Genomic DNA, 26,887 nt, shown 5'->3' on the forward strand with positions numbered 1-26,887 from the left:
GTTGATGTTCTTTTTCATTTTTTTTTCTGTATATAATATTGTTTTTCTTAATATCTTTTTTACTTTGATATTGTTTTGTTGGCATCTTTCTCTCAAGAGTATGTTCTCAGTTGTTGTAATATGCACAACGATGTTATCTAATTATAATAGCAATAAATGGGAAATAGATCGTTACTAACAAAATGGAGATATACAATGTCTTCCATATTTATTGTATAATGAACTTAGTTCAACATTAGAAGAGTATTGACATAAACTCGATTTTCCAACAAGGAAAACATTGCTATATGCCCAACCAAACCTACCAAAGTTAATGTGGACAACAATCTGATGACGATGGAACATATTACGACATTGCTATACACCAAGAAACAACATTGTTGGTTACATCAATTTCACTTTGCATCGTCCATGTCATCTTCAGTTTTCCAAACAACATCCTCCAAGCGTGTTGAAAGCTTGTTGTAGAACTGCATAGTGTCAAACAGGCAAATTATTTTCAATTAGAATTAGAAGGAACACAAGGGTGTTAAAAACCACACCATTGTGAATGTTATTAAGCAAAAACTTCTTGTTATGGTTTGATCAGCACTCAGGTTACATGGTGTCGAAGATTACAAATATTATTTCACTAAGATTACGTTTCAGAATTACTATTTCTAAAGATACAGAAAAGAGACAATAGAAGGTAAAATGGTTGTCATAAATTCAAGTTTAGTTTGATTATGTGGTTGTCATAAAGGTTTCAAAAGTTCACAACAGAAGAATTATATTTAAAATGTAGGAGATACTATAGAAATCAATTCAATGAGAATTGAGAGACAAAGATACCTTAAGGAACTCCAATGTATCACCTTTTGCCTTATTAATCTTAACCACGTGAAGAGAAGGTGCCACTTGAAATATCTGTTTAAAATGCAAGTACATCAATATTCAATATTATGAGAAATGAGGCTATAGCAACGATGTACCTCTGTGGCAACATTGAGGTTTCCCTTCCTTCCAGCTTTCACATTTTTAAGCTTCATCTGTGAATGACTATTTCTTAATTAAAGAAAATTAACATGAATGGAACTAAACGAGTGCATGTACATAATAAGTTGCACAAGCTTGGCTTACCTTGAAATTTTTCTTCTGCACATCAAAACCAAGAGGTTTTGCAACTTCTTCAATCTTGTTGATTATCTCATTGGCAGAGCATTTTGATGTGAACCTTATTTCTCTTTTAAATCCCTGTAACCAATAACTTCAGATTAACAATCCGCACATTAATTTAAAGTAAGAAACCTCATAAATTAGGCATTGCAAATCAGAGGTTCTCATCCAAACCAGGTAGTAAAAAAGTTAACTAGGTGATGTTTGGACCAAATTTTTGACTTAAAAGTTAAATATTAAAAGTTTTAAATTTATTTGTTTGGACATTTTTAGCTAAAAACTCCTTTTAAAACAAAATCATTGTTTATTTTAAGTTTCTCGTTAAGAAAGAAAGAACACAAAAGACTTTGTGAAGTAAAGTATTATATAATAAACTCTCAATACCGTACACAAAAGACCTTGTGAAGTGTTCTTTTTGGGATTGAGAGAAAAACTGTGTAATACTTCTGATAGAGTATTAAGAGTGTATGGGAGGAGGAAGAAAATTAATAGGGTGGTTAGACTGTTAGCTATTCAGTTAACAGTTAGTCTGGTAGGGGGAACCTTATAAGAAGGTTTTGAGCTATTGTGATGGAAGCATGCCTAGGATTGGAACTCGCAAGTAACAACTCCAAACAGCAAGCAATGATGGTGCAGTGGAATGAAAGAAGATGAGTGGTGTTTCGTGTGTTTTTAATGGAAGGAGTGTGTGTGGAGACCTCACAGCTCAGAAAGCCTTCCTACTATGGAAGGAAGCTAGAGGAAAGGGTAGAGAAAGTGAAGAGAAAGAGTGACTCAAGAGAATATAGGGCTGGAATCAAATTCTGCAGCATTTCACTAAAGCTCAAAAGTGAAAAATTACAAAGGAGAGACCCTCTTATTTGAGAGAAAGATGTGGGTGATGAAGTGTCGCCACGCATATGAAGGGAAATTGATGAAGGAGAGCACCGTGGAGGAAAGCAATTAATGGAAGCATAGTGAAAAGCTATTGGAAAATGAATGAGAATGGAAGAGTGTGCTCGGAAGGTGGCTAGAAGTGGTCCCTTGACTCTCTAGCCTGACTTTCAAGAGAAATAATTTCTGATTCAGAAAATTCAATTCTTATCAATCTCAAAAGTTAAAAATAAATTGGTGGAGATGGGTATTTATAGTAACCCATGCTCCAAGAAAGCTAAAATGCATGTACAATAAAATGTAAAAAAAAAAATAACACTGAGGAAGGTAGGTCAGGTAGGATTCCATCATATTGTAAGGAGTTATTTTTTTATTCTTTTCTATAAACAGGATATTTATTCCTGTGGAGGGAGAGTGCTCCCTTGAGAGTGGAGTTTGAACATTGCATTTCGAGATTACAGAATTAATACACATACTTTTTCTTCTTTCGGTGAAAGTGTGTTGTGGAGTGTATTCGATAGACTTCTTGACTAAAGAATTTTATGTAATACTTCACATTGTGAAACTTTTCTAAGTGAGCCTATGTTAGGACCTGGCGAGTTTACGAGAGAAGAAGATATAGGAGGGAGAGAGAAGGGGACCGTACGGAAGAAGACAATGGCCGAACGGTTGAAAGGGAGGAGCTTGATGGCCGAACGACAAGGGGAAGAGAAAGAGAGCTGAGCGAGCGGGACGAGGACGAGCGTCCTGAGCGAGTGGAAGCAACGAGGGGAGAGGACGAGCGTCCTGAGCGAGTGGAAGCAACGAGGGGCGAGGACGAGCGTCCTGAGCGAGTGGAAGCAACGAGGGGCGAGGACGAGCGTCCTGAGCGAGTGGAAGCAACAAGGGCTGAACGAGCAGAGCAAGGACGAGCGGCCTGAGCGAGGACGAGCGTCGAACTGACAACAGTAGGATATTATAGAAGGAAATATAATAAATAAGGATAGAGAAATATTCTTACCAGATAATTATAATAAATACGCATAAATATAATAAATAAGGATAGATATATTCTTACCAGATAATTATAATAAATAATAGTTATTATTCTCGACCCTTTTGGGAAGGAGTAATTAGTATTAATAGAGGAGGAACCTAGGGTTAAAGACATGTTTTTGATTATTGAGTTTTGAAAGGGAGGTTATGCTCTCTAGTGGCTGACGGAGATCCTGCTCCCAGTTATTGTTTAATTCGTGATCCAGTATTCTATTTAATAAAAGAGGTTCATTCAGCTATTTTTTTCATTGTCCATTGCCTGTGAGAGTGTGTGAAGAGAGCATTCTAGTTACGTCCCATACTCAGGCACGTAACAATTGGTCCAACCTGCCGGATCATCATGGAGGGAAGAGTGAACGTCATTGAAGGAAGATTGGAGGTCATAGAAATCTCCATGGGAGGACTGGAGGCAGCCGTCCAGGAACTGGTGAAGGTGATGGGAGAGCGAGGTCGACGACATGAGGGGAGCTTTGAAGGAAGTCAGGGTTCGGTCAACGGGAGAAGGAATGAGGAGGACGAGAGAAATGGCAGCGGCTTAGAGGGTGGACAACGTGAGGAGCAACCGCATTGGAGGAGAAGGGTGGACTTACCCATATTCGAAGGCAGTGATCCGTTGAATTGGATCTATAGAGCGGACAAATTCTTTGAACTACAAGGAGTGTCGGAGGAAGAGAAGCTGCGCCTAGCCTACATCAGCATGGAAGGAATCGCGGGGCACTGGTTCAGGTTTTGGAGGGAGAAGGCCAGGAACCGTTCGTGGGCCGGATTAAAGGAATCGTTGGTGATCAGGTTCGGAGGCAGAAACCGGGGAACGGTCTTCGAGAGACTGGCGGCCTGCAAACAGTTAGGAACCGTGGAAGAATACATCCAAGAATTTGAAGTGTTGGTCAGCCAAGCAGAAAAAATACCCGAGGCACAGCTGACGGGATATTTCATGGCAGGCTTGCAGGAGGGGATCCGTAATCAACTCAGGTTGCTTGACCCGAGGGAATTGATGGACATAATGAGACTGGCGAAGGACGTGGAAGAGTTCCAAGGGGGCACAAAGGCTGAAGGAGGAATCATAAGCAAGGGCCAGACGTGGGGAAAACCGAGCGGTGTAGTAACAAGGACGGACCCCAGCAGGCTCAATCAGAACCGAACGGGAAACGCCGAGAGGGGGCGGACAGGAGGAAAGGAAGGAACCCCCAGGAGAGAAGGAGAACGTACGTTCTCAAACAATCAGGGCAGGAACGTGCGCGATTTACCGTACGCTGAATATGTCAAATGAATGGGAGAAGGAGACATAGAGAAAACGGCTTTCCGGACGCACCAGGGTCACTACGAGTTCATGGTGATGCCGTTCGGCCTCACCAACGCACCAGCCACATTCCAGAGTGCAATGAACAGCCTGATGCAGCCTTACCTGCGGAAATTCGTACTGGTGTTCTTTGATGATATATTGGTGTATAGCCGAACCTGGGAGGAGCACTTAGAGCATGTGGGGACGGTGCTGGGGGAACTCGTGACCAACAGGTGGGTGGCCAACCGAAAGAAATGTGAGTTCGGCAAAACGCAAATAGGCTATTTGGGTCATCGAATTTCCGCGAGGGGTGTAGAAATGGACGAAGACAAGGTAAGAGCCGTGATGGACTGGGAGAAACCTAAGACGGTGAAGGCTTTGAGGGGATTTCCGGGACTGACAGGATACTATAGGAGGTTTGTGAAGGACTATGGGAAGATTGCCAAACCCTTGACCGACCTTCTTAAAAAGGGGCAGTTTGCATGGACAGAACAAGCAGAGGACGCTATGTCAAGGTTAAAAAAGGCAATCACTACGGCCCCAGTGCTGGCTCTACCTGATTTTGACCAATCTTTCCACATTGAGTGTGACGCATCGGGAAGAGGGATAGGAGCGGTACTCATGCAAGGAAAGCAACCCATAGCTTTCTTTAGTAAAGCGTTATCCGAGGGGTCACTGAGTAAGTCTATATATGAGAAGGAATTAATGGCGCTAGTATTGGCCATACAACACTGGAGGCCCTACCTCTTGGGACAAAGGTTTGTGGTTCACACCGATCAAAGGAGCCTGAAGTACCTTTTGGAGCAACGCATCACCACTCAGAATCAGCAGAATTGGATTGCAAAGCTTCTGGGGTATGACTTTGAGATCGTGTACAAGTCGGGTGTCACCAACAAAGTAGCAGACGCCCTATCACGGAGGGACGAGGATGATCCGCAGGAAGAAAAGGAATTGAGGGTGATAGCCCGACCTTACTGGCAAGACTTTGGGGAGATTCTGGAAGAAGTCGAGGCAGATGAAGAATTAAAGAAAGTGATAGAAGATTTGAGGAGAGACCCCAATTCCCATCCCTCGTTCACGTTGGAACACGAGAGGTTACACTATAAGGGGAGGCTTGTGCTGTCTGCCCGTTCGGCTTGGGTACCCAAGTTAATAGCCGAGTTTCATACCACGCAAACAGGAGGACACTCAGGGGTATATCGGACGTATCGCAAGGTGGCGCAATCTCTCTATTGGGTAGGAATGAAGAAAGCCGTGACCGACTTCGTGGCAAGCTGCTTAGTATGTCAACAACATAAATATCTGTCATCATCTCCGCAAGGGCTGCTGCAACCTTTACCCATTCCCAACGCCATTTGGGAAGAGATAAGCATGGATTTTATTGTTAAGCTACCCAAGTCCCAAGGGTATGATGCGGTGCTAGTGGTGGTAGACCGTCTCAGCAAATATGGACATTTCATACCACTAAAACATCCCTATTCTGCTCGAACAGTAGCTGCAGTGTTTGTAAAGGAGGTCGTACGGTTGCATGGAGTGCCAATATCAATCGTAAGTGACCGAGATCCACTGTTCCTGAGTAATTTCTGGAAGGAGTTGTTTAAATTACAAGGAACTCAACTAAAGATGAGCACCGCCTATCATCCTGAATCCGATGGACAGACTGAGGTCGTAAATAGGGTGTTGGAGGGTTATCTGCGATGCTTCTGCTCAGAACAACCAAAGGGATGGAGCGTAGTACTACCCGGGGCGGAATATTGGTATAACACCACCTATCAAGAGTCGGCCAAATGCACCCCATTTGAAACAGTATATGGAAGGTCTCCCCCCTCCCTGCACAGGTTCGTCCCGGGAGAAACCTTAGTGGAAGCCGTCGGCCAAGAGTTACAGACAAGAGATGAGGCGCTCAACCAGCTGAAGTTCCACCTAGCCAGGGCTCAGGAATTAATGGTAAGACAGGCCGACAAGGCAAGGAGACCATCCCATGTAGAGGTGGGAGATTGGGTGTATCTCAAGATCAGACCCCACCGACAGACATCGATGCCGTCCCCACTACATTCTAAACTAGCCGCTCGGTATTTTGGACCTTTCCCGGTCATACAGCAGATAGGTGAAGTGGCATTTAAGTTGCAACTACCGGAGGCCGCGCGAATACATCCGGTGTTCCATGTGTCGCAGTTAAAGAAGGCCGTGGGGGAGAACAGGGTGGAGAAAGAGTTACCCAAAGACTTGGAGATGGAGGGACCGTCTCCCCGGCCGGTCAGAGTTCTGGATAAAAGGCAGGTGCAACAGGGAGAGGACGAGCGACAGGAATTGTTGATCGAATGGCAAGAGGGAGGACCGGACGGGGCAACATGGGAAGATGCCATAACCATCCGAGACCAATATCCAGACTTCAACCTTGAGGGCAAGGTTGATCTTCAGGAGGTGGGTAATGTTAGGACCTGGCGAGTTTACGAGAGAAGAAGATATAGGAGGGAGAGAGAAGGGGACCGTACGGAAGAAGACAATGGCCGAACGGTTGAAAGGGAGGAGCTTGATGGCCGAACGACAAGGGGAAGAGAAAGAGAGCTGAGCGAGCGGGACGAGGACGAGCGTCCTGAGCGAGTGGAAGCAACAAGGGGAGAGGACGAGCGTCCTGAGCGAGTGGAAGCAACGAGGGGCGAGGACGAGCGTCCTGAGCGAGTGGAAGCAACGAGGGGCGAGGACGAGCGTCCTGAGCGAGTGGAAGCAACAAGGGCTGAACGAGCAGAGCAAGGACGAGCGGCCTGAGCGAGGACGAGCGTCGAACTGACAACAGTAGGATATTATAGAAGGAAATATAATAAATAAGGATAGAGAAATATTCTTACCAGATAATTATAATAAATACGCATAAATATAATAAATAAGGATAGATATATTCTTACCAGATAATTATAATAAATAATAGTTATTATTCTCGACCCTTTTGGGAAGGAGTAATTAGTATTAATAGAGGAGGAACCTAGGGTTAAAGACATGTTTTTGATTATTGAGTTTTGAAAGGGAGGTTATGCTCTCTAGTGGCTGACGGAGATCCTGCTCCCAGTTATTGTTTAATTCGTGATCCAGTATTCTATTTAATAAAAGAGGTTCATTCAGCTATTTTTTTCATTGTCCATTGCCTGTGAGAGTGTGTGAAGAGAGCGTTCTAGTTACGTCCCATACTCAGGCACGTAACAGCCTAATTTACATTCACTGTGAGAGTGTCTCTTTTATTTATATTTTTGACAGTTCTTACTCTAAAAAACTTAAGGAAAAGTTGGATGAAACCCTGAGTTTGGGTGAACTAGTATAAATCTTTTGTGTGCTTGATCTTGATAGTAGGCATCTAGGCTAGCCCTGCACGAGAAGTGTTTCCAGATTCTATTCAACCCCACCCCCTCCCCCTTCTAGAGCCCATTTGTCCTATCATTAACCATGCTACCCGTAAATTCAAATCCACTTGTCCTAAATCAAACAATAAAAAGGTCTCCTTAACAGTATAGTTTTCCAATTGCAGCTCTATATACTTCCCACTCTATCTATTATGTCCATCTCCAAATATTACATTGTATGATGGATTTGAGATCCACTTTCAAGCCAAGAAGAGGAACCAAATCTGACGAGATAAAATTATGACTCGTCCTACTATCTATCAAGATCAACACAAATCTTCCCATCAATCTTCCTTGTAGTTTTAGTATGGGGTTGTGTCAATCCTCCTATCGAGAAAAGAGACAAATACAAGCCTGACATTTTTAATCAATGTATTCTTCTACTCCCTTCTCTAAGAACTCGCCATTTGCCATCTACCTGATATCTCCCACTTCTTAGATTCCCTCATCTTCAGCCGAGATGATACCCCCAAAATTCTTTTCAGGACAATGATACCCCTAGACTATATGCTCCTCCCAATTGAAACATGCCCCCTCTTCTCTTCTAACATATTCAGTTCCTCAAACGCATTGTTGTGTTTCCTCCTATCCTTAAACCATATGTTGTGCTGAGTGACCCTTTTGTTGGATTGTTGTCCATATTAGAAATAGCTTGCATATATCTAGTACTTCTAAAGGTTTAAGCACATGAAACTATTCCAGCTACTTCCTGATACCGAAAACTGGTATTGTTATTTCGATATGAAGTTCCTCCTACGTGCCTTAAGTCTTTCATAGTGTCCTCCACATCCTGTGCAATTTCCATGGCCCTAATCGAATCTTTAGGATCATGCGGCCTAATTTGATTCCAAATATTAATTTGCAACCCAGCAAAGAAATATCGAAACAATTTTCCTTCAGACATATGTTGATAGGATATAAGGGGTGTAGGATAGAAGGAAGAGTTAATATCCTAACTGCTTTAGCAGTTAGGATGGGCGGGAAGTGACTTGTATATATAGAGTTCTATTCTTTTGTTAGGGGGACTTTTGACAGTTAGTTGTTTTGACAGGAAGCTTTGGTCCTGTGGGGGAGGATAGGCTCCCAATTGAGTGTCTGTATAGTGTATCATACCCATTTGAATACAAGAAACCCCTTCTTTTGTCATCTGTGTGTGAGTAGTGAGTGTGTGAGTGGCTATTAGTTAGGTTTCATTTTGAGAAACCTAACATATGTGGAGCTTGTTATACCAACATTTCAAACTATTTGATATAATCGTCCACCTTATCATTTGAGTGCCTGTATAGTGTATCATACCCATTTGAATACAAGAAACCCCTTCTTTTGTCATCTGTGTGTGAATAGTGAGTGTGTGAGTGGCTATTAGTTAGGTTTCATTCTGAGAAACCTAACATATGTGGAGCTTGTTATACCAACATTTCAAACTATTTGATATAATCGTCCACCTTATCATTTGGTCTTATTGTTTCTAACCTTTCAAACAAGGTACTGCGCTACCTGCATCCGAATCTCCTATTCAATGTTGCTTCAAACCCTTGCCAAGATTGATTCTTGGACTTTTGACACCAAAATTTATTTGGCTTGCATTCCCTTCCATTCTAATGATAGCCAAACGTGGTTTTTCCTTTGAAGTGACATTCTGAACTTCAAAAACTTTATCCACTCTTGTTTGGCATCCTAAGGGATCATTCTCAAAAGTGGTAATTTCACCCTTTTAGTTCAAGGCTGATAGGATTAGTGGCCAGGTTTATGTGAGAAGAAATAGAGGCAGGTAGTTATAACTTCCTGGTATGTAGTTATAACCTCCTGCAGTTGTATGTGTAATTATCTTTTATATTTTCTTTATGTTAGATGATACTAAGTAGTTTTTTTAGTGGGTTGTAAAAGGAAAATTAGGAAGAGATCGGTCCTCTAGAAAGACCTGGAGCATTGTATGTTGAAGTTCTTCTGTTTTTATCACTTGGGCATAACAGTTGCGGTGTTCTAATTAAGTTATTATGAGTAATTTATTTATTCATCTATCTAGTGAATTCTGGATACCTATCAAAGGCTTTAGTAATTCTTCTCCTTCCACATCTGATCTGCTAACGTGTATCGATCTTTCCTTTTTCTTCTCTTCATCATCAATCAAGTTCTCCCCTCCTTCAAACACTTTCTCTCTTTTCTTGATTTCATGTACCAGTTCTTTGATTTCTTTCATATCTTAAAAACTTTCTTTTGTTATGGTCATATCAGCTTTCAGCTCCACAACCACCTTCCCTTGCTCACTTCCCATCTTTCAAGATTGCTTAGCCGACTCTCCATTAGGTTCCTTTGTTTCTAGATCCGGCAAGTCAGACCAAATTTTTACATTCCAGAAAGAACAAAACACCAAAAATGTAGGCTTGAGAACCTGTGCAGTATTATATCAGAAACTCTCAATATTGTACACAAACAACCACATACAAAGGAAGATACTTCCTTTCACACAGGGTACTCCCTCTTACAACAGAAAAAAAACTCTTCATACTAAAAAAGACTTCCAACACCTTCCAAAGGTAAACTATATACCGACTTTCTCATAAAGTCTGTCTCCCAAAACAACTAACTACATAACACATTTTATTTGTAAATTTCCTTCTAATGATTATAATGAAAATTAGGTTTAGAGTCAATCTCCCTTGTCTAGAAAATACACATAGAACAATGCATTTATAATAATTAGAATGTGGGCTAAGCCCAAATACAGATGAATATGTAAAAAGATCATAATTACCATAGGACTATGTTTCCCTAATTAACATTAAACGCAACACTCCCCTTCAAGCTTGTGTATATAGATCGTATATACCAAGCTTATTTCAAATATAATCAATTATCGACCCCGTAAAGATTTACTGAAAATATCTACTAACTAATCATTTGAGTTGACGAACTCAGTCTTGATGTCTCTAGATACAATCTTCTCTCAAATGAAATGACTATCAATCTCAATGTGTTTGGTCCTCTCATGAAAGACAAGATTAGAACTAACATGAAGAGCAACCTGATTGTCACATATAAGTTTGAGCTAGGCTTAAAGTCCGTTTCTTAACATGGTTTCAGAGTCATAGGTTAGAGTCTATCCAAGAAATATTTGATGTTTGTTGGGTCAATTTTTCCATCCACTATCAGGTTGCTATCACACCATCTATTAATATCTAGTCGCACACTTCAGAAGAATATATCTCAACGTGAGGAGGGTGTTGGAAGTCCCACATCAACTAGATATAAGGCCAATTTAGAATATATAAGTAGGTGCAAACCTAACCTTACAAGCCAGTTTTGTGAGGTTGAATTAGGCTTAAAGTCTATTTCTTGACACCTTTTATAATGCACCTTCCACTCTTTCTCATTATTCAGGATAAGAAACAGCACAAGACCAAGATATGAAACTTAGGATTTGTTTCCAGTTATATTTCTTTCTTTCTTTTCTCAAAAACGCTACTGCCACCACCCTCCTTTTCAAAACTAATCTCCTTAATATTTTTAGAATTTTTCTCCAAATGTATGGTTATAGTACTTTTATGAAAAGTAAAAATAACTAGGCTAAAAAGAACTAGTTTCTCTTTAATTCAGTATGTTGAAATTTACATAACTTAGTATCAATTCATGTTTTACTATATTTTATATTTTATTACTAAATCCTAAATAAAAGGTTAAACTTCTAACACTATATAATTGGTGTTATGAATAATAAATAATATTGAAAGAGATAATTATAGAGAGGAACCGTGTGTAATGGATGGACACTTGATCTCTTATTTATAGCTTGATTATGATTAATCGATGGAGTACTTAAGGGGTAATTAGGAGGTAAACAGATGCTAATTTGCATCCCAATAACCACTAACTAACTTATAGCCTGGTCCATGTTAAATCAACATGATTATTGTTGACTATATATTCTAACATAAATGATGATTTTACTATTATAGTAAATAAAAACCTGAATATCCAATGAGACATGCCTGTGGGGCTACACTCATTTCCTTGGTATCTGGAAATCCTTTCCACATCTCAACCAGATTCCTGGTGGATGAGAATTTGAGAGAAAAACAATCGATGCTAAAGATTCATCATTATAATAAAAGCAATCCTATCATATGAAGTTAAGAACCTGGTCTACGTCAAACAAGTTTTCTAGGTTCAGCCCTTTGGACAAGGATATCAATTCAAATGCATTCATAGGTGTTGGCTGATCTTCCTTCTCTCTTACATTGTGTACCTGCATTTTTTGGAGAAAATCCTTAATATGAAACTAGTGATGTGTGCAATACTACAACGAATAGGGAAAACCAATACCAAAATCATACAGGTCATCTTCAACATACTTCACAGTCTTTAAATATGGTCTCAATGTCATCAGTGTTTCTCTCCTTTGTCTCCTCGAAAACTGGAAGTTTGTATTCTTTTTTAAACCATTCATCATGCATAATCTCCGATATAGTGATACGCTGCCATAAAGTTATATAAAATCAGAAAAACGAATGAAACAATGAAACTAATTTGATTATAATTATCATCTTCTTTTAAATATTTGTGATTTATTTAACAAAAAAAAAAACATAAGGAGATTCCAAATACGTTAAAAATAGTGAATCGGTCAAATGACATAGCTAACTCAGTTTCAAAAATTACAAATGTTACAGGTGAAATGGCTCTTTTACTTTAGGAATAAGAATGAAATTTCAGTTGTAATGAGTTCAAATTTTTCAAACTCTCCAGAGCTATGTCATTTGACTAAAAGGGTTCATTTGCATCTTACAGTCACGGGGTTGGGATTCAAGATTCTAGTTATCAATTTCCTGGCACTAAATGAAAGCCAGGGGGGGCATGTAAATTCACCAGCTGAAATCTGCAAACCAAGAAATGAAAATAATAAACACAAAAATATTCAGGACAATATTAAGTTATGCAAAACTAAAAAAGTGCTTACCTTTTTATATAGGTTCAAAAGATTGGTGTCATCAAAAGGCAAGTAGCCTGCAAGCAATACAAAGAGAATCACACCACATGACCACAAATCTGCAGCTGCCCCATCATAGCCTCCATCATTAAGGACCTACTAAACAAGAATATATGATTACAGGAATTATTTTAAATGTAGAAATTTTGTATTTAGCATATAATTTGTCTGCACCTCAGGAGCAACATAGTTTGGAGTTCCACATGTTGTATGGAGCAGTCCATCATCCTGCCAATTTGTCATTCATATTCAAATTCAGAACATTTGGATATTATGAGATAGAAAGAACAGTGACTTGGCCAGGATCTTTTACAACTTTGGTTGCCGAAAAGTAGAAAACTAACGTGCTTGTCTTTTGAGAGATTCAAAATTTCAAGACTAAGTTCCCTACTAATATAACTGAAACTTGTTTGATTTTGTATGTCAATTATATTTTAGTTTTCTTCCCCAAACATACTGAAAAAGCAAGTCTAGTCCTTGTGCTGTGCTACTAATGCGTGCCATAGTCGGGCTTCAAATTAACTTACAATTGCCAAAGTCAGGCTAAATTTAACATTTTTCCTTATATAGAGGACTAAGTTAACCAATGGTGCAAATATTAAATTGCAAAATGATGTTTTACCCAAATTTAATTGAGAAGGCAACAAATCATTCTTACCCTGACTTGTTGGGAAAGTGCACTCAATCCAAAATCAGAAATTTTAAGGTTCCCAAAAGCATCTAATAGTAAGTTCTCTAGCTGCAGAACAAAGTTATATGAATAACAATGAAATTAAAGTAAGTATTTTTTTTTTTACTTTCTTTAATCAAAAGAAAATAAATTGAAGAATCAGCATATTGCTAATAGGCTTACTTTCAGGTCTCTGTGATAGACACCCCTGCTATGGCAATAGTCAACCGCATTGATAAGCTGCTGGAAATATCTACGTGCTTCCTTTTCACTTATCCGTCCACTGTTTAACTTCACAAGAAAAAAAATACAATTAAAACTTTTAACAAACAGTTTTTCCGCTTCAACAAAATTGCAACTTACGGACTAAGACACACAACACCCTTTTACATCTCAACTATGATAGCACTGGGAATGGAAGGAATGAACAAGCACGAGGTAGACCACAACTATAGAATTATAAGTCAAATGGAGACGGAGAACCCAAAATGTAATCCAATATGTATCCACTTTATATTTTCCTAATCAATTTCTAGAATCAATCGTAAATGAAAGAAAATTATAACCAAATAGGATCTAAGAAAAATTTATTTACTCACAATTTTATGAAAAAGTTCTCCCCCAGTCACAAACTCTAAAATAATGTATATTTTTGTCTTGCTCCCCATGACCTGCAAATGAGATATGAAATCTTGCATGATGCACTTTAAGAAATGAATTTATTGCATAAGGATTTGTTTGATAATTAATTTGGTAATTTCTTTCGTGCATAAGAATTCTAATCTTTGTTCTTTGAATATCAGCTAGAAAGCAAATTATGAGAGAGGTCAATTAGTTTGATAAGGTATTTTTGTTATGAGTCTTGAGTATTAGCTCCAATGGAATGTGAGCAAATCAGTTTTGAAGGTCTTCAAACCAGCAGCGGCAAGGATGATTGACATCAAATTAAGTGCTTAATTGATCAGAAAGATAATCATGTTTATGGGGTAGAAAGTTCACCAGCAGGGTGAAGAAATATCAAAACAAGACAGCAAAATTGATATGAGATTTCCTTTTGTTAGATGGGGTGAATAAACATGTTTAGAACCTCAAAAGAAGGAGGTTATTTTCAACATTTAGAAAACTTTTATAATCCTTTGGCTTCAAATATTGTTTCATGACACTTTGACAAATTTCTTGAACGGTAAGCTAAATTCTTTGTCAAACAGACTGTTTTTAAGTTCTATGCCCAAACAGTGGTTTTAAAAATAGGACAAATTCAGGCAAGGAAAACTTTTAGAAACGATTAAATGCCATGAAAGATACAGTAAAGATATCAAAACATAGGCCAGTAAATTGAGTTCATAACAGAGTGATCACTCTTTCCATAAGCAACATTTGAGTCAAAGTTTATCTGTTCTAATAAAAAGAGAAGAATATATGTCAAAAAGTGAGAGGCAAGATGTCGGTTGTGGGTGTAATATTATATATATATATATATATATATATATATATATATATATATATATATATATATATATATATATATACAGAGAGAGAGAGAGACCTCATATAGTTGAACAACATTTGGATGCTTGATCAACTTCATTGTGGCTATTTCTCGCTGGATCTGTGAAAATACATCGAGAAAACATCGAGATTTTACTTCCCCAAGTGAGGCCCTATAGCAACTTCACAACAAAATATGTATTTGAAATCTGAAACCTAATACCTTCTAAAACTAAGTTGAAAAACAAAGCCATGCTTAATCAGTGTCTTGAACCAATTAGACATAAAAATGTATGCCTTAATAGTACATGGGAAGGTAGAACAAGAGTGTGATGTCAAAGAAAATTTCTTGAAGTACCTGCTCAGCTTGCATATACTTGAGAACCTTCTCCTTATCAATAATCTTAAGAGCCACAGGCTCCCCAGTCTCAGAGTTCCTAGCAAATTTCACCTTTGCAAATGTTCCCTCCCCAATGGTCCTCCCTACCTCATATTTACCCACTCGGCGCTTAATTTTCTGCCCATTCATCCTCTATGATGGTTCAACTTTATTAGAATGTCTTCCAAGATATGAAGTATCCACCTGGAAAGCACATCACAATCAGATCCTAAGCAAACTTTAACAACAGTTGAGTTTTTACCCAATGGTTAAAAACCGTCTTCTTCTTTGATGAGAGGTTAGATCTTTGATGAGAGGTTAGAAAATCCCATTAGTCCCTATGGTTTCAAAAACACTAAAGCTGAAGTCTTATATGCAATGCAACTTAGCCACTGACTCCTCAATTTTATTTTATTTTTCAAAACAACCTCAAGATTTTATCTTTCCCCACTTTAGAATGGTGCACGATCAATTGCAAAAACAAACCCCATAAATACCATTTTTTAAGAAGTAGTTAATGCAGAAATGCACCAGAAGGAGATCAAAGAGAACCATGTTTCCAACTGTAAAGAAGCCATGAGATATCACAGCAACCAAGCCTTTCAGGTAAAACTAGTCTCAAAACCAGAATTAAACCGGAATAGGCAATTTACCACAACATCACTTTAACAAAATATAAATTTCGGAGACTGCATTTGTGATAAAGTAATCAAATCTTAAAAAACAATAATTGTAGAATCATGTCATGTTGATGCATCACTTAAATCATTTAACAAGAGCACTTGTAAGAGAGAGAGAGAGAGAGAGAGAGAGAGAGAGAGAGAGAGAGGCAATACCCTAGTAGGTGATCAATCCCAGAAATCAGAATTCAGAAACACAGAAGAAGATAAAACCAAACTAGTGCTCGATTTGCATTGACAGATATATAAAAGAAAATGGAGGAAAGAAACAAAAGCCATAAAAAGGTCGCCTTCGAAAAAAGGAAGGAGAGAAACAAAAGGGGACCACTTTTCTATGAATCAAAACGCATGCTGAGAATGAAACAACAAAGCATACAATCAAGATCAAGTTTGCAAAAGGAAATATTTCAAATTTACAGAATAAGAGTTTCATATCATAGCTACACAGTGATTGTGGTTAATAAAAAGAAAGAAAAAGAAAAGAAAACGTGCAAACATACTTGAATTTAATATACAATAACAAGTGTATAACAGATTTTGTAACACTTATTAAATTATTGACATCCATTTAACATGATGATTTTCTTTCTTGTGTACCAAATACGTTTTCCTGTCTTTTGAATATAAAATATTTACTTACAAAGCTGTATGATTCATCATCAAATCAGTTAAATAAAGTTCTGTAAACAAAATTGGTAAAGCTATTATGTGACAAATCATTTAGTTAAGCAGTTAAAAAAAATACAACACCACTGAAACATGAATTCAATAAAAATTTGATATTATTTTTAATTTAAAATTTTAAAAATACTAAATTTATTGATTTTTTGATATAATATTGAATTTTATTATTTTTATTTAATGTTTGTTATCTTTATTCAATGTAAAATTTAATTTATATTTATATTTAAGAGAAATTAAAAATCTTAATAATGGTTGATGTGGACCCTTTGAAAAATATTGTGATAAATAAAATTGGCGAAACTACAACCATCCATTGATATTATGTGTCAAATCATTTAATTCATTGGATTCATTGAAAAGAAAAAAAAAATAAGGATCTAAGAAAAAAATCTATAATATCAATAAAATATAAATACAATCTAAATAAAATACTAATATTATTTTTAATTTAAAATTTTAAAATAATAAATTGTATATTGTATCATCCCAAAAATACAGCAATAAACCATATAATCGAATAATTACATTTTATAATATTTCAGTTCAGTCTTACACTAAGAAAACGTATGCTCATGGGCGAACCGCCTTACAGAGAGGGGATTACAATATAATCAAAACATAAGAACGAGTCTGACCGAACAGTTTACAAAAAAAACTAAATACCGAACGGTCATACATACAAAGATGAGAAAGTGGCGAAAGGCCGCCTCATTACAAAAAGAACTCTACTGACCGAACGTCCTACTGTTCGGTCTTAACTTCAACTTCTACCAAATTCTCTTCTTCCAGCGCATCTTCCAACAGCGCGTCTCCTTCTGCTCACATCCACACGGATGATCATTGCATCGACAAGACGAACGTACAAAACAGACACGACAGGAAAAGCAGGGTAAGCTTATGTAATTTAAATCATGCATAACGTACATTTCACAAAATCATTCAAACAGGATAAATCATAGTTCATTCACACAAGCCTACTATACTAGACTGACCGACCGGACTGTATGAAACTTGTGTAGCTACAGGCGCTCGTGCACCCGGGTGATGTAGTAATTGGAATGCTCTCATCAGCTGCCACCCGAGGTTAGCCCTATCTGTCCAAAGTACCCCTAAGGATTAGGACCTCCTGTCGTTCCCACACATGACCTACTCTCCTCTACATGAAGACGAGTACCCACGGAACATCAGGATGAACAGCCAGCTTAGCATGCCCACCGTCATACTTTACAATTCCAATATTCATACAAGAGTCGTTCCTCCTCGGAACGCTCGTCCATAAATCACAACCTTTCCATATCTCATTTTCTTCATCTTTATTTAATAATCATCTCATTTAAACATTTTACACAAAGATCCGTTCGGGTACAATTTACCGAACGTTCAACCCTGACTTAGAACGAGACTGAATAATTGAAGCGAAACCGAGAGGTCTCCAGTTCCAAAATGAATTTAGACCAAGATATTTACTGTCGGTTTTTAGAAAGAAACCCAGTACAATCTACACTAGTGGAAAAATGACATTTTATAACGTACAAAAATGACTTTTTATATCGTAGTTACTGGGGACATAGTTCTGGGCGATATAGTAAATCTGCACATTTTATAACGTAGCGGAAATTTACGTTATAATATGTGAACATATTACATCGTAGTTTCTGAAGTCCGTCATAATATGCGCAGGGAGGTATAATGACGTAAAAGTTTTTGTACTTTATAATATATGATCTATTATTACGTATATATTTTTGTACGTTATAATATGTTTTTTTTTTGAAAAAAAAAATTGATTGATTATTACATTTGACATCCAAGAAAATTATAATAATATTCCTGTACATCTCATTCAATCAATTTATAATCAATATAGCTTCAAATAAACAAATTTAATGATACTAACAAAATAGAATTCATTTCAAACATTAAATCATCTAATAATTTAATACCATTTATACATAAAACTATATATTAAATCTAAATATTACATTAATGTATATTCTAGCCAAATTTCTACTAACACTTAAAATAAAAGAAGCCCATTTCGTCTTCCATGTCTGCAACTCCCATGGGAGATGAATCATTAAAAATCTACAAATAAAATAATAGAATTAAAATGTAATGAAACACATTATGAAAATACATTTAAACCAGCAACTTATACAACTTCTTGTAATATGAAGAGTCTCTTACTTGAAATTTGAAATTTGAAATAGGAACACAACAAAAAAAGGTCACAACCAGCCACCTGCAAAACAAATGTAAAATAAAATAAAATTAATTGATATAAATAGTATTAATTGATATAAAAAAGGAAACAACCAGCCACTGCACGATAGAATTTCATAATTAATTAGCTTCTCAAATATCATAAAAACAGAAAAGGAACCAATATATCATAAAAACTAATTAAAACTAATTAAACCATATATCATAAAAACAGATTATTCAACCATATATCATAAAAACTAATTAAAACAAAAGTGTAACAATATCTTTGCAAATGGAGATAAAAAATAGAATCCCAAGTAACAGAAAAGGAAAAAAATGTATATAGGAGGAAAAACCCATTGAAGGTAAAATTCATCATAGCTATTTTCAAAATAACCATTCTATACATACCCTCAACGTCAAGGCCAGAGGAGAATAAGTAGAATCAAACTGCTGTTGAATAGCAACTGTGTGCTTCACAAGTCCATTTTGAAAAGCCTTGCAAAAGTACTAAATCATGTGAATAACCCATATAGCAGTCTCTGATGACCTCATTACATCAGATCACGACTAGATTTGGCACTCCAGATTTTTTTATCATACCTCACACCATCTACCTAAGAAAAGATCCAAACAAGCAGTCCACTTAAGGACAAGGTAGAAAATTATCCAATGTACACGTGAAACAAGGGGCACCAAAAGGTAGTGCAAGACAATAGATCATAAAGCATGCAAAATAATGTATTTTACTACAGTGCAGAGGATTTGCCAGCCAATACGGTGAACAAAAAGTTCAGGATAATATAAAGTTACAAACAAGCATGTTTCCCCTGGAAGTTTGAAAACAGAAGTTCTGTACAAATTGACAACATTTCAACATGTTAAAACACTTTAGCCATCATCCATAATTTTGGTTCAAATACCACATATTTTCTATGTTACACACCTTGACAGGGCAACAGAAAAACAAGTAAACATTCTGAGCAGCCAAAACCATACTTAGTTACCTAGAATAATCTCAGGGGCTCTGTAATGCCTTGTAGAAACAATGGAGCTATGATTCTGATTATCATATGCAGTACTACCAAAATCAATCAGCTTAATAGCACTAGACTTGGGCAAGCACCTGAACTGCGTTTCATCTGAGGAAACTCTCTGTACCAATCCAATTATTTTCCTTAAATATATTATAACTGAGTCTACAAACATTATTAAGTTTCCATCCAAAAATGTCAAATACCTTATAGCTAGGTAGCTTTACATATTCAGAAGAAACCAGAAGAATATTTTCTGGCTTCAGATCGGTGTGGATTAGGCGTAGTTCATGCATATCTGAATATGATAAAGAATAAGAAAAAGTTAAAGTAAGCAGACACAACTAAGATACACTGTATCCCTGGAAAAAGAAAGTAGGCCAAGGGAAGCCATGGTTTGATCAGTAAGCAAGAGACTTAGGAATGAAACAAGAGAAATAAACTGAAGGCCAAGAATAATCCACAGACTCAAAATTAGGCACCAAAATTAGGCAATAGATTCATGTATCCAAAGAAGTGGTTACCTCCACTCATGATTTTGTACAATAAACAAAGAACACGATATATGTCTTCCTAACCTACTACTTACCAAGGTTCTACTCCACACAACTAAAATATCGGCGGTCTTTAAGTTTTTTGTTTCTTCGAAAGATCATCAGAGGCAAAATATCAATACAGGCTAACATGTTCAGTTCCTCAACAAAATCAAAAAAATTGAAAAGCGTCCCAACACAGAACAACAAACCCTAAACCCCACAATTTCTCCCAACATCAACCCTAAAACCCCAAATTTCAATGCCCACTCCAAAACGCACCTCACAAAAAAAAATAGGAATCGCGATAATCACCAAGATGGAACCGGTACTAAGGTTTTGACCTACATAAGGATGCCAAAATCGCAATCCTACAACAACAACGATGATACCTGTTAAACCAAAAACCAGTAGGACCAAAGACAAACCCAAAAAGGGAAATCAATCAACGAAAAAATGCAAAATAGTGCACAATCATACCTTCGTACTGCTTCAATGCGAGTGAAAACCAACCACAATAATGCCCCCTTCCTGCCCTAATATTAAAGACGGAGAAATGCGAGTGAGAGGGATGAGATGAACGGAAGAGAAGAATGAGAGTGAGAGGCAAAGTAAAATGAAATATAGGGAGGGAAATGTGAAAAATAAGTGAAGAAGAAGAGATATTATATCTGTATTTTAAAACTCCGTTATAATAAGTTAATAATAGGTTTTGCATTTATTTACAAGTTTTACATTTATTTACAAGTTTGCCACCGTATTTTATATTATAACTGATTTTTAAAACTACGTTATAATATGTCTTAAACTTATTTACAAGTTTGCCACCGCATTTTATATTATAACTGATTTTCAAAACTACGTTATAATATGTCTTAAACTTATTTACAAGTTTGCCATCACGTTTCATATTATAACTGATTTACAAAACTACGTTATAATATATCCTATTATAATGGATAATTTTTATCCGTTATAATAGGTTCGTTATAGAAAGGTCTTTTTCTACTAGTGCTAATATCACTAACAACGAACAGAACGAACGTAACTTACAAAATGAGCCAATTAGATGAACTGACTCTTAGGAGCTTTAACCGAAAGTCGAAAGACCATACTCAACACCCGAACTATAGACCGAAGCCAATGGACACAGACACTCCAAGAGATTCAAGAATAATACGTAGAGGAATTCCGATGAATAAACCGAGCGTTTATAGAAACTTAGATTAATTAGATTTAGTATCAAGAAATACGAATGTCAATTTAAGACTGAACATTATGGCGAGCGAACTCTAGTGGCTTGAACGAACACTAGTATTATAAAGTTTAGCTTAAGGAGATAGGACAAGTGCCTGGTGTAATACCAAACATTTGATTAGGACGAACACTTGGTATAAGACCAAGTGTTACCAAACTTATATAAAAGAAATCTGATAATTATGCCAAGATACTATTGAAGTAATACTTAGGAATAACTAAAATATTTCATAACAGGATATCAAGACGGAACTATGCTTGGCCGAACGCTCAAGCACAGTAATTCGAAGTGCAGACTTTCGTCCTCAACTAGGATTCTTCCCAGATGAAAGAATCCCCTACTTAACCAAATTCACTAGAAAACCGAACGGTCAAGGATTGTTCAGTAACGTACGTATCATTCCTTAGGAAATTTCATACCAGGATTACTTACATTCCAGCTCATTTCTTAATATATAGTTTCATAATTTTAATCCTTCAGGTTATAATTCGATTTCATATTTCATACCATCCAAACATAGAGATTTTCATATATTTCATATATCATAACATACTTAGCCATATTTCATTTCCACTCATTATATAAACGAACGTTCATGCAATCCAACCATATCAACCATTATGCATCAAAGTCATTCAGTCAACTAACGAACGTTCATACAGTTCAACAACATACAATTTAAATTAAATAAGCTTCTCTTACCTTCTAAGCGTGAACGAACGTTCCAAGAGGCAGAAATGGGATTCGCCTGACTAAACTTCCTCTACCCTCACGCTCAACAATCTTTTAAACTAAACCAAACAAGAGACCAACTGCTTCAGAATAAAACTATGGACTCATGTAACCAGAAGTTGTTTTGCATGTGTTAGGGAACGAACGACTAAAGAAGGAGAAGAACTTACCAGTTTAGAACTCGAAACCGATCAGTTCAAACTGAAGCTTAGGACGCCGGAAACGCTTCTACGGTGCTTGAATAGTGATCGGAGAAGAGAAAGGGTAAGATTTCTTAGAGAGAAGGGAGAGTTTTCTAGTGAGAAGGAGGAGAATTTGAAAAGTTCAGAGTTTGGAGGAGAAGATGCATGCAGAGAGTGGGACGTGATTTTTCTAAAAACTCAATTTTGCTTAAGACGAACGTCCGCTCATCTGCTGACACCTGCATTCCACTATCTGATTTTCGAATCCTCGTTGCTTGACACCTGGCGTCTGTTCAGAGGAGTTTTGGGTGCGTTTTAATGATCCTGACAGGAGGGGTTTTGGGTGCGTTTAACGAGGTCTGACATATATTAATACTATTTTAATTTAAAATTTAAAATTCATAAATTTATGAATTTTCTCCTTTATAAAAAAATTAATTTTTATTTAAAATTAATAAAAACTTAGATTTACAAGAAAAAGGATCTCAATAATTGTTGAAGTGGACAACTTATGATAAATGATATTATTATTTTTCATGTGATTGTTTTTGCGATCGGTCCATTTAGGTGGGCACGAAGTTACGGAGCCTAACTTTCCGTTTATGTAATTTTCCTAAATTATATGAAGAAAAAGAAATTCTGAGGTGAGTCGTTTTCAGTGGGCGAGAAGAAGATAGAGACACACCTAAGGAATGTATGTTTAGCTGGAATTAGTATTGTCTTTTTCGGTAATTGTACTTTTTTTAATTAGTTGTCAATTCAAGTCAATGCTAATCATAAACAAAATCGATTAGTAACAAATTATGAATAATTGCATAGCTATTTGAATGAAAAGCTAACTTAGAAGGGCAACATAGTCTTAGGAAAATCATTGTTTTGAAACCAAAAGGCAAACAAAAAAGTTTAAATAGAACTGTGTTTCACTAGACTTTAGTAGTTGAAAATTTCATGTGGTCTTACCAGTAAATAATTTCTTTCATTACTTTGTAACATTTCTTAAAATGTTATTTGAAATATTACATTTCAAACATCAACTTTTAACTTCTAGTTTTTCATAATTATATTATACTTTTATCCGTTAAACTACTTAATAACTTTTTGTTTCTGCTGAATGGGACCACGGAAAACACCTGCTACCTCCGTCCGGAAACACTCCTCCTTCACCGATCGGTCCTTCTCCCTTCGCTCTCCTCGCGCTTGTTCGTAACACAAATGGGTTGACCTGCAACAAATACTCCGACGCTCAAGTCAGAATGGGCTTTTGCAAGTCTATATAATTATCAAAGAACAGAGAGTTTATCTTCTCCTTTGACTGTTATTTATATGATTTCAGAGAATATTACCCATTAATTTACCTCTTAATGGCTTTCAATGCACACCTTAAATACTCGACAATGACCGTTACCTCATTAACTACTCATTCATGAGCATTCAACTGCGGTCTCTAATCGACAGTTTTATACATCTGCCCGATCGGACATATTGTGCTTAAGAGATCCGACCGGACATATCAGGCTGGGACACCCGATCAGACAGATTAGCCTTGCTTCCAGCAGCTCGGCATTGTCCCAACCTTCCCGGTCGGTTGCCCGCCTTCAGTAGTAACACTTTTAATTTCAATATTTTCTCTCTAAAAGATATATTCCTCCAACTTTTAACTTCAAATTTTATTAACTTATTGTAGATATAATTTTTGTTTTACGTTTACCTTTTATTACATAAAATATTCACAATTACAAATAGTAATTAGTTTTTTTAACAATTATATTATTTGCAACATTTATTTTCTTATTTTGACATAAAACTTCTAGATTTTTTATATTACATTTTTAATCGTTATATTAACTAATATGAAGAAAGCAAGAGCGTCCACTTAAAATAATATTAATATATATATATATATATATATATATATATATATATATTAATAATCAATATTTTGAAATATCGCTTAATATAAATAATAAAATAAAAAATATAATAAATAAAAGCGAAATATTTTAAACTTTATTTTAATATTTCAATTTATGAGGACATTAATATATATATATATATATATATATATGTATATATATATATATATATATATATACTGTTTCTGCTTAAATGAGACGAGATCCCCGCCGAACATTCTTCTGTCGCTGTCGAGCGTCTTGTTGTCGATGCCGAGCGTTCTCCTGTTGCTACGGAGCATCCTACTCCTCCTATCTCCAACCAACTGAACACCGAATGGGGGACGACCTGCAAAAGACACTCCGACGCTCAAGTCAGAATTTTTCTTTGTAGGCCTTTATAAGTCAGTAGTGAGTAAAAACTGAGTTTATCTTGAACCTAACCCCTTATTTTATACAGTTTAAAGGAATATGACCAATTAATTTTACCTCTTAATGGTCATTAATGCAAACCTTAACCGTTGAACAATAGTCGTTATCACATTTATTTGTGCATTAAATCTGCTCAACGATTGTCGTGACTGAACGGCTGGGAGGCTCTTTCCTGCACGTTGACCGTTAAGTTCCTTAGGGTTGTAGGTCATCCTAACCGATCGGTAGTATATGAGCCCAAAGTGAGGTAGAAGCTCTCCTGCACCCTTACCGTTCGGTCGGAAATGAGCCCTTAGTAACATAAGCCCCCAAGCCCTAGCAAAATCTTTGATATTGTGTTGGGTTTGTCAAGTTATACTGATCAACACAGAATTTTACTCGAGTTAAGGGGTCATGGCAATTCATACAATAGCATGCGTTCCTTACCCTGGGAACGTTCAATAGCTAAGATGAGAGCCACATAAGCATCGCTCACCAAATGGGGGATCTAGAAGTCTGAACTTTTCATAGATCGAAGACGCTCGGGTGAGCACCAGGGAAACGTTCCTTACCGAGTGGGGGATCTATGAGTTCGCTTATAGGTTTCCAAAGATCGAAGATGCCCGGGTGAGAGTCACAGAAGCGTTCACAACCGAGCTGTTTACATCTTAGGAGTTCACTTAGATCGTTCCCTAAGATTAAGGTGAGAGTTCACGAGGAGCGTTCCTCACCATCCGGTTAAGATCTTAAGAGTTCACTTGGAGCATTCCTTAAGATCAAGGTGAGAGTTCACGAAGAGCATTCCTCATCGCTCGGTTTAGATCTTAGGAGTTCACTTGGAGCGTGCCCTAACATCAAGGTGATAGTTCATGAGGAGCGTTTCTCACTGTTTGCTTAAGATCTTAAGAGTTCACTAGGAGCGTAGCCGAAGATCAAGATGAGAGTTCACAAGGAGTGTTCCTCACCGTTCACTTTAGATCTTAGGAAATCACTAGGAGCATGCCCTAAGATCAAGGTGAGAGTTCACGATGAGACTTCCTTACCGTTCGGTTTAGATCTTAAGAGTTCACTAGGAGCGTGCCCTAAGATCAAGGTGAGAGTTCACAAGGAGCGCTCCTCACCGTTCAGTTCAGATCTTAGGAGTTCACTAGGAGGGTGCCTTAAGATCAAGCTGAGAGTCCACGAGGAGCGTTCCTCACCATTCGATTTAGATCTTAGGAGTTCACTAGGAGCGTGTCCTAAGATCAAGTTGAGAGTTCACGAGGAGCTTTCCTCACCTTTCAGTTTAGGTCTTAAGAGTTCACTAGGAGCGTGCTCTAAGATCAAGGTGAGAGTCCACGAGCAGCGTTCCTCACCATTCAGTTCAGATCTTAGGACTTCACTAGGAGCGTGCCCTAAGATCAAGGTGGGAGTTCATGAGGAGCATTCCTCAACATTCGAATTATATCTTAGGAGTTCACTAAGAGCGTTCCATAAGATCAAGGTATGAGTTCATTAGAAGCGTTCCGCAGTGTTCAGTTTAGATCTTAGGAGTTCACTAGGAGCGTGCCCTAAGATCAAGGTGAGAGTTCATGAGGAGCGTTCCTCACCGTTCGGTTCAGATATTAGGAGTTCACTAGTAGCGTGCCCTAATATAAAGGTGAGAGTTCACAAGGAGAATTCCTCACTGTTCTATTTAGATCATATGAGTTCAATAAGAGCGTTCCCAAAGATCAAGGTGAGAGTTCACGAACATCTTTCCTCACTGTTCGATTTAGATCTTAGGAATTCACTTGGAGCGTTCCCAAAGATCAAGGTGAGAGTTCACAAGGAGCTTTCCTCACCGATCGGTTAAGATCTTAGGAGTTCACAAGGAGCATTCCATAAGATCAAGGTGAGAGTTCACGAGGAGCGTTCCTCACCATTCAGTTAAGATCTTAAGAGTTCACTACGAGTGTGCCCTAAGTTCAAGGTGAGAGTTCACGAGGAACGTTCCTCACTGTTCCGTTTAGATCTTAGGAGTTCACGAGGAG

The 26,887-nt window shown here is 37.3% G+C and overlaps 1 protein-coding gene across 2 annotated transcripts; it reads right to left on the reverse strand.

Moving 5' to 3' along the window:
- Positions 1 to 153: 153 nt before the first annotated feature.
- Positions 154 to 16,347, reverse strand: LOC124844303 (CBL-interacting serine/threonine-protein kinase 3-like). Of its 2 annotated transcripts, none has more exons than XM_088091364.1 (15): positions 16,101 to 16,334; positions 15,244 to 15,468; positions 14,944 to 15,006; positions 13,997 to 14,068; positions 13,581 to 13,688; positions 13,386 to 13,466; positions 12,902 to 12,955; positions 12,698 to 12,823; positions 12,527 to 12,616; positions 12,093 to 12,215; positions 11,879 to 11,986; positions 1,120 to 1,233; positions 972 to 1,028; positions 832 to 906; positions 154 to 470 (listed from the first exon to the last, which is right to left on the reverse strand). In XM_088091364.1, exons 2-15 carry the CDS (start codon positions 15,412 to 15,414, stop codon positions 396 to 398), a joined length of 1,317 nt encoding a protein of 438 aa, XP_087947490.1. In that variant the 5' UTR covers positions 15,415 to 15,468; positions 16,101 to 16,334; the 3' UTR covers positions 154 to 395. The 2 variants fall into 2 exon arrangements, 1 of the variants encoding a protein (XP_087947490.1); XR_015779701.1 differs by having other exon boundaries at positions 385 to 470; positions 972 to 1,038; positions 16,101 to 16,347.
- Positions 16,348 to 26,887: the final 10,540 nt, after the last annotated feature.

The sequence above is a fragment of the Vigna umbellata genome, chromosome 5 (assembly GCF_029865625.1).
Source record: "Vigna umbellata cultivar VRB3 chromosome 5, Vumbellata_1.0, whole genome shotgun sequence".
Classification (NCBI taxonomy): Eukaryota; Viridiplantae; Streptophyta; class Magnoliopsida; order Fabales; family Fabaceae; genus Vigna; species Vigna umbellata.

Bases quoted from the DNA above. Each gene is read 5' to 3' on its own strand.
- LOC124844303 (XM_088091364.1), bottom strand. From the start codon at position 15,414: ATGAATGGGCAGAAAATTAAGCGCCGAGTGGGTAAATATGAGGTAGGG. The intron at 14,069-14,943 runs GTCTCTCTCTCT...TCTCATTTGCAG, and splicing joins ATGTTGTTCAACTATATGAG to GTCATGGGGAGCAAGACAAA. The intron at 13,467-13,580 runs GTAAGCCTATTA...TTTGTTCTGCAG, and splicing joins TCTATCACAGAGACCTGAAA to CTAGAGAACTTACTATTAGA.